The 8,698-nt window shown below is 54.0% G+C and overlaps 1 protein-coding gene across 1 annotated transcript; it reads right to left on the reverse strand.

Moving 5' to 3' along the window:
- Positions 1–691: 691 nt before the first annotated feature.
- CUNH11orf96 (chromosome unknown C11orf96 homolog) lies at positions 692–2,002 on the reverse strand. Its single transcript, XM_017529402.2, has one exon. It carries the CDS (start codon positions 1,677–1,679, stop codon positions 1,311–1,313), a length of 369 nt encoding a protein of 122 aa, XP_017384891.1. The 5' UTR covers positions 1,680–2,002; the 3' UTR covers positions 692–1,310.
- Between the last annotated feature and the right edge of the window lie 6,696 nt (positions 2,003–8,698).

Consider the following 8,698-nt stretch of genomic DNA (forward strand, 5'->3'; position numbering starts at 1 on the left):
GGGAAGGACTCCGTGGTACCCAGTTGCCCTTCAGGCTCTAACCAAAGACATGCCTCACCCTCCTGGAGGAACCCTGCGGGGCGCAGAGGAGAAGGGCTGGAGACGTAGCGGCCGCGGTTTCCCCCGCAGCGCGGGAGAGCCAGGCACTGCGCTGAGTCAGCTGCGGTCAGGGGGTCACCTGCCCGCGACAGCGAGCGCGCACCCACAGTCTCGACCAGCCCAACCTGACCCCCGGCCCTCTCTCGAGTCCCAACGCCCAGACATCTCGCATTGTTGGCTCCGGCATCTCCCCATCCGCCGCCAGGAGTGAGCGCAGAGGGTGGTGCGTCTTCTGCGGCGGATGCGGGGTAAGGACCCTGACCCCAGCCTGGGGGAGTCAACTGAACGGAGGAGACAGCTCCCCATCCTCAGCGCCGCCTCCGCCCCGCCTGCGGCTTCACTCCAACCCGGATGCTGGCGATGGGGAACAGACCAGGGAGGCAGGAGCGCTCTGGATCCGGGGTGGATTCTCTTGGGGAGGCAGGCAACCGATCCGCGCACCGGGGGCGCGACCTCGTTCGACCGAAGCTTGTGGAGGTCGCTCCACACCCGGCTCCCTTGCCCGGCATCCCCCTGCCACCCCCTCCCCGACTTCCCCGAGTCTGGGAGCCTCGGCCCCGAAGGTTCAAAAAGTCAAGAGCCTGAAGAAATGCACTGTGCAAATATATTGACTTTATTTGTCTCCGTTCAGGAGCCTCACAGACATATCCAGGTAAAAAGATCGTTAAATAAACGCCTTCAGCCATCGCAATGCAAAAATAAATATCAATCCTCCGGCCGCAGCAGCAGCAGCTGCGCTGCGCCCCAAGTCCCAACGGCCGCACCTAACATTATAAAAGTGTTCAGCGAGAGTGTTGGCGTGAGTGTGAACGCGTGTGCGCTGGGGGGCAGGGTGGAGCGGTGTGCAAAATCGGAGTTGCAAACCTTCGGACAAGGGCGTGGAGCGGCGACTCGGGCAACCCGCGGCCGACTCAGCGCGGGCGCGCCTTCCCGCACACACTCACAGCAGAGTTCGCACTGGGAAGAGTTAAAAAATAAACATTTACAAGGGCAAGGAAAGCGGCCCCGCTCCCGGCGCCCCCGGGCAAGGGCGAGCGCGGCTAGGGGCGCACCGACCAGTTCGCAGCGGGGCGGAAGTCCGAGCGCGCAAGGGGCGGCAGTCCCCGGTCCTTGGGGGTCCCCCGAGGGCAGGATGCGGGCCCTCTCGGGATTCGCACGTCGGTCCCCGCGCGGACGGCGGACGCGCGCTTTCCCCCTGCAGGCGGCACCCTTCACAGGGCCGAGTCAGAGTCGCTGGAGTCCAGGCTGTTCCTCAGTTTGCAGCTGCTGAGCTGCTCCCGCTGCAGCGACAGGCTCTGCGTGCTGCGGCGCAGGCACTCCAGGCTCTGCAGGAACGACTTCTTGGCCTTCTCCTCCTCCATGGGGGACACCCCCTCCTCCTCCACCTCCTGGATCTCGTCGAAGGTCACTGGCTGCGTCTTGAAGCGAGACTGGCGCGGCCGCCGCAGCCGGCCCCGGCCTTTAGACAGCTTGGCGGGCCGCACGGGCTGCGGGAACTCGTCGGCCAGGCACACGAAGTGCGGCATCACCGCCTGGTAGCTGGAGCAGATGCCCATCAGCTCGCCGGGCTTGGAGGCCATGGCGCCTCCGGCGTCTGCGGGGCCGGGCTGCGGGGCGCCGGGGCTCTCGGGGGGCGGCCGCTGCGCCGGGGCCCCCCGGGAGGCAGCAGCCGGGGGCTCGCCGGGCGGGGGATCCAAATCTGCTGCGGGGTGGCGGCGGCCCTCGCGGGCCCGGGCCGGCGCTGCTCGGGACGGCTGACGGGCAGGCGGGCCCGTCGGGGGGCGCGGGGCTCGCGGCGCGCTGTTGCGGCGCGCTGTTCCGCCGCGCTCCGAAGCGCTCGCCGCCGCTGCTGTCGCCGTCTGCCCCGCGGCGGCCCGACTCGCTGCTTATATAGCCCGCGGCTGCCCACACTGCTGTGAGCTCGGATGACAGCGAATGCCATTTAAAGCGTGCGCGCCCCGCGCCCTTCCGCCTGACGTCGCCCCGCCACTCTGGGAAAGTAACTGCCCCTTCCCCGGCGCCGCCCTCCGCCCCCCCGCCAACCCGGCTCCGGAAGGCAGGCCCCGCCCTCGGGGGTTCCGGAAGAAGCCGCGGCCCCTGAGCACGCGGCCGGCCCTAGCTGCGCCGGGGCAGGGACCCTCGATCGCCGGGACTGGGCGGACGCTGTCCCCTCTGGGACCACCAAGTCTGCACCAACAGAGGTGGCCGTGGAGCGCAGGTCCCGCTCCCCCGCCCCCTGGTCCCAGAGGCACACACTCGAGGCGCTGGTTATTCTGCCACCCGTTCTGCGCGGGGTGCAAGGCAGCTCCCAGCTCTCTTTGCAGCATGGTGAGCCTGAGCGCCCGGCTCCCCAGAGCTGAGCTCGGAGGAAGGGGCGGGCTCCTTCTCTAGATCCTTGCCACCCTCCTCCGCAGGCAGACACACACACACACACACACACACACACACACCCCACACACACCGCGGCTCGCACTCACGAATGCAAACACACTTCGATTATTCCATTCCGGTTCTTCCCTTCCCTAGATGTCTTCTTTATGTTCGCCTCCTCACTCCCACACCCAAGTCCCTCGGGCACCCCCATTCATGCTCTAAAGAGTGTATTTTGGATATGGCACTAACAACAACAACAATAATAATAATAGTCACCATCTGGAGAGCTTTACTCCAAGCCAACCATGAGCTCTGTTTTACATATCCTGTTTCATCTTCACAGCAGTAGCCCTATAAGGTAATTGGTATTCTCTCATTTTTTACATAGGGGAAAATGGAGGCACAGAAGGGGATAAGTAACTGGTCTGCTAGTAGCTGACAGAAACAGATGGGCTGGACTCCAGAGTCTATGCTCTGACAGCCCCTGCTGAGGGTGAGTACCCCTGAGCTAAATCTCATCAGTGCCCCCAAGGTCTCCAAGAGCAGGTCCACAGGGCAGCCCCTGAAACTCCCAAGAGGAAACTGTGAGCCTGACCATGGCCACCTGGGGCTTGAAAGGCAGGGCACTGACAGGCAACCAGCAGGGCTCACAGGGCCACCCAAAAAGGAAGCGTTGGTGGGATTTGGCCTCTGACCTTTCCGTATCCACTCAACAAATATTTACTGAGAACTTACTTTCCTTCTCAGGAAAGGCATGGAAGTGAACAAGAAAGGTACAGTCCCTGCCCTCATGAAAGTTGCATTCTAGTGGGAGTGGCATGTTGTGGGGAGAGACAGATGATACATGAACAAGAACATGTGCTGTGGTGAAATAAGGTAGGGAAATGAGCTGCAGATGCATTTAGAGCATGGGGCCAGGAAATGCTGCTCAGAGCCTGGATATTTAAGCTGCCACCCGAAGGGCAATAATAACACACTAAGGGCTTAGTATGGCCATGCTCTGTGCACTTTTTATGCATTGTTGGGCACCAATGCTTATTCCTTGGTGTCAAAAACAAGAACCAGAGCTTAGACAAAGACCTTTTCTCTTTCTCAGCAAGGCAATTTTACTTTCTGCAGAAAGGGTGCTTCTCTGAAGTCTGACTACCACGAGAGCACATCAAACAAAGAAAAGCAGAAGTTTTTATCCCTGAGGCATTGGGTCCTTACTGCTGCATCCCATCTCCATTGGCTGGAGCTGGACCACACAATCTAGACTGATCCTGATTGGCTAAAAACTTTCCTAACTAGATAGATGCATGATGGAGAACAAAGAAAGGAAGGGGGTTGTTTACAGGAAACTAGGAGAATAATAACATTTCCAAATAAGGAAGAGGCAAAGGCTATAAGCTAGGAAATTCCTGGGCATGTTCGGACATGTCTGAGCAGGCTATAGGTCAGAGCAAATAACTTGGTTACAGTACAAGGACATAGAATGTACTTATTCCCTTACTATATTTAATAGCTACATAGGGCTTAACAAAAAGTTATTAGCAAAAAGCAAGGAAGCTACTTTTTAAAAGAAACTATTATTTTTAACACTTATTATTTATTATTTAACAAAAAGGTAAACTTTGAAAACGAACTTTTTACTTTTCATATGCATAAACTCGCTTAATGTGTTTGCTATTTTATTTAATCCTCCCAACAACCCTGGGTAACAAGTACCATACATTTCTTATTGCCATGTACAGGTAGAAAAACCAAGGCACAGAGAAGCTAAGAAAACTTGCCCCAAGGTCCCACAGCAGGAAGTTGCAGGGCGGAGATTCAAACCCCAGCAGCATGGCTCCTGAGCCCTCACTCTTACCCACTACACTACAGTGGTTTGCCCTGAGATGGACAAAGACAGAACCAGCCATGTGACAAGGTGGGAAGAAAGTGTCTGGGCAGAGGGAGTCTTAGTGCAAAGATACTAAGGCAAAAATAAGGTTGGCATGTTTGAGGAACAGCACAGAAGCTTGCTGGCTAAAGCAGAGTGAGAGAAGGGAATTGGAAGGGGGGACAGTCACTTGAGGCCTGAGCGGCAGGTTACAAAAATAGAATTTCATTCTAAGGGCAATAGTAAGGCATTGTAATGCATGCTCCTGTTTATGTTTTTCAAAACCCATTCTGGAGCCTAGGCACGGTGGCTTACACCCATCCTGACACTTTGGGAAGCCACAGTTGGAGCCCAGGAGTTGGAGACCAGCCCGGGTAACATCGTGAGACCCAGTCTCTATAAAATAATCATAATAATAATACTCTGGCTGTTGTGTGAGGAGAAGCTGGGAAAGAAGCAGGGAGCTCACTTGGAAGAATATTACATGACCCCACAACACACTGAAAGCTTGGATTAGGGTAGAGGTAGTGGTGATGTAGGAAATGGTCACTTTTGGGATTTCCCTGAAGATAGAATTGAGAGAACTTGCTGATGGATTAGATGGGAACTGCAGGTTGGGGAGGGATCAAGGTTGACCTCTGGCTGGGCATGGTGGCTCATGCCTGTAATCCCAGCACTTTGGGAGGACAAGGCAAATGGATTGCTTAAGGTGAGGAGTTCACGACTAGCCTGGACAACGTGGTGAAACCCGTCTCTGCTAAAAAATACAAAAATTAGCCAGGTGTGGTGATGTGCACATGTAATCCCAGTGTCTCAGGCTGAAGCATGAGAATCACTTGAACCTGGGAGGTGGACGTTGCAGTGAACGAAGGTTTCACCACTGCCTTCTAGCCTGAGTGACAGAGTGAAATCCTGTCTCAAAAAATAAGAAAAATAAATTGACTTCTATGTATTTGCTTGAGCAAGTGTGTGATGGTGGTGCCATTGATACACAGGCGAATGTGTTGGGGAAGAGAAGGGTGGGGGGGCCATTGTGGAGTCTGCTGACTGCTTATCAAAACCCACCACCCACCTGAGCAAGGCCTGAAATGATCACATCAGAACTACATTACGTGAGAGAAAAACCAATTTCTATAATCGTAAAACCGCTGTATTTTGTAGCTCCTTATAGAAATTCATACCAGGAGTGGGAAACTGCCACATACAAAACCCCTCCAATATGTGGCACTGGCTTAGCCAATAGGTGGGGAGCAAGACGGAAACAGACAATAGAGGATGAGAAGCTGGTGAACCTTGTTATGCTGGGACAAAACATTTATTGCAAACGTCACCTGTGATCATTTGGAAGGCAGCCCACATGCCTATTGAGCCTATAATTCTAGAAAAATGGTTGGAAAGGGTCAAAGCCATTTGCATGTGTTGGCTGCTTGATGCTGCTTTTAGCAAAATCATATAAGACAGAGATTGGCCAGTTTGCAAGAAGAGACAGAAAAACAGAGAATTCAGAAAACTGGTGTCCTTGGGGTTGGAAAAGCCACTGGTTTTGTCCAAAGAGCAGGAGGTCAGACTATCATGGCTCAGGGCCTCTCTCAAAGCCCATCTCTTAGGCCAAACTTTAAACCAAACAAAGAAATCGCCCCCATGGCAAAGTATTATATTAACAGTATTACCTTGTTATCCAAGTCTTATTTAAGATGTCCTTAGCATAACCTTCATTTTATTTATTATTATTTTATTTTTTATTTGTATTTGTATTTTTATTTTTGAGATGGAGCCTTGCTCTGTCACACAGGCTGGAGTGCAGTGGTGCAATCTCGGTTCACTGCAACCTCCACCTCCTGGGTTCAAGCAATTCTTCCACCTCAGCCTCCGGAGCAGCTGGTATTACAGGCGTGTACCTGTAATCCACGCCCGATTAATTTTTGTATTTTTTGTAGAGACAGGGTTTCACCATGTTGGCCAGGCTGGTCTCAAACTCCTGGCCTCAAGTGATCCACCTGCCTCAGCCTCCCAAAGGTCTGGGATTACAGGCATGAGACACCACGCCCCAGCACTTTCATTTCAAAGGAATGGGAAAGAGAAGGGTGTGGAAGATAGACTTGATAACACTGTCAAGAAAGGAACTTCAAATGTGGTCATGGCTCAAGGAACTGACGAAAGACCTGAAGCCTGCTAGGTTTTTGAAGGAATTGTTATCACCAACAAAATTGCAAGGCTGGACTGCAAAAGCCCATGGTTGCTCGAGCCCAATCCGCATCCGAGGAGGGTAGACTCTCAACACCCTGTCGGTTGCTGTGGAGAATGACAGACAACCAATGTTGAAGGGCAAAGCCAAGGTCAGGGAGACACAGAATAAGGGGACACCCCCAGAGAACCTCCTCGGCTCCCACAGCAGGCAAGTCCTCAGTGTTCTAGAGGACAGACTGACAGAGATGGCTAGCTATCCACCCAGCTGGGGCATGTCCCAACTCCCCTTGCAGCTAGGAGGCCACGTGTCTACACTCTCACCTGTGGAATGTGAGAAGTGGTATGCTCAACTTCTGCCTCACTCGGTTAAGAAGAAATCCCTGCCCTAGACTTCCATGTTTTTCCCCTCACACTGGCTGGAAGAGCAATAACCAGCCAGGTTCTGGAACTGTCACGTTAAAGACAGCAGCACCGTCATTAGTCCGAGTCCCTAAATGACCACGTGGAGCTGAGCTATCTACCAACCTGACACACTTCCCTTGGAACGATTACAGGAGTGAACAATCAACTGAATCTTTTTAAACTACTCTCATTTGGGGTCTCTATTAGATGGACTTTAGCATTGTTCTAAGAGAAACTTAGACATCCGGGTGAGAATGGCAAGCAGGCCACTGAAGCTAGGGGAGAGGTGAGGGGTGGAGGTGGCAGTTTTGGAGAGGGCTGGGTGGAGGCCCACATTCCAGAGGAGGACTGGGACAGGCCAGCACTGGAAAGAGGATGAGTCAGCCAAGGATATAGCAGTGCTCAGCAGGGTAAAGGAAAACGAGAGGACATGTCAGAATCCAAGAGAAGGATGTGTCTAGGAGCAGGGAGACCCCTCGAAGGGAGTCTAGAGACACAGGCTAGTCTGGCTTCCCCAGAACTTACTGTGTTACCTTGGACAAGCCACTTGACTGTGTGCCCTGCAGAGGTCTCAGCTCAGACGTTACCTCCTTGAAGAAGCCTTGCCTGGCCACCATACTGAAGGCTGCCCCTTGGTCTCTCTGTCCCCCTTTCCTTCAGGGCATGTTTGCCATTATCTAAAGGGTCTTCTTACTTGTCTGTTGACAGTACCGTCTGCCTTCCTCATTAGGTGGTTAGTGTTGGCCACTGCCTTTCCAGCACCCAGCACAGGGCTGGCACGCGGAGTCCCCGTGGCATGGACTGCTTCCCCGTGTACCCTGCTCCCCCGGCTCCTGACAGGCCAGCCAAGGTGCCATGCTGTCTCCAACACACACAGCTCCTCTAGACCCAAATTCTGAGGCCAGGGACTAGGGTACCCTAAGTCAGCTCCCTCCACTCCCCCAATGAGAGGTTCCCCACTCTGGCCCAGGGTGGTGAAAAGAAGAAAATGGGAGTGTGCTTCTTAGCAGAGGTCCCAAATTAGCAATGAGATCATCCCCTCCTGGGTCTTGGGCCCTGCTCACTAGGGGCCTTTTAGAAGAGGACAGGAAGGCAGGGTGGGGAGATTGAACCTCCCATGGAGGATGGAATCTGAGCTCCCACACTGTCTAGATCCCCCAGTCCTGCCACCCGCCCTCCCCAGCCATGACTGCCCCACCTCAGGATGTCCCTAGGGCCAGGATCCGCCCTGGGTGACCTTTTCATGCCTTCTCCGTCCTTCCCTGCCCAAGGACCCAGCCACAGACCACCATCAGGTTAGGAGAACACAGACCTAGATTCTAACCTAGGCACAGCCATGGACTCATTCTGTGACCTTGGGGGATCTTCCACACCTGGAAAGCAGCAGCAACGCCCCTGGGGGCCAGTGCATAGGCAAACGCTAGCACAGCGCCCAGCATGTCTTAAGCATAAAATAAAAGTTCCTTTTGCTTTTATGATCTCATCCTCAAACCCACCCAGCTCCCAACTTGGTTGAGAAGATATCAGGGAAAGGTTCCAAGAAATTCCTGCTTCAGAGGGCATTTGGGGGTTTTGGTGGCTTCCTGCCTGACTCACAATTTAAAAGAGGAAGGCAGGCAGAACAACACTGTGCTCTAAGTCACATCTCCAAGGGTGGAGCTCCACACAGCAGAAATGAACCAGGTTGGGGTACTGTTACTGCTGATGGCCAAAGGTGGCCTTGGGGGCTTTGGTGGATATCAACACCTCTTTCAACATTTTTCTTTCCTCCGAAGG

This window comes from Cebus imitator, unplaced genomic scaffold (genome assembly GCF_001604975.1).
Source record: "Cebus imitator isolate Cc_AM_T3 unplaced genomic scaffold, Cebus_imitator-1.0 Scaffold58, whole genome shotgun sequence".
Taxonomy (NCBI): Eukaryota; Metazoa; Chordata; class Mammalia; order Primates; family Cebidae; genus Cebus; species Cebus imitator.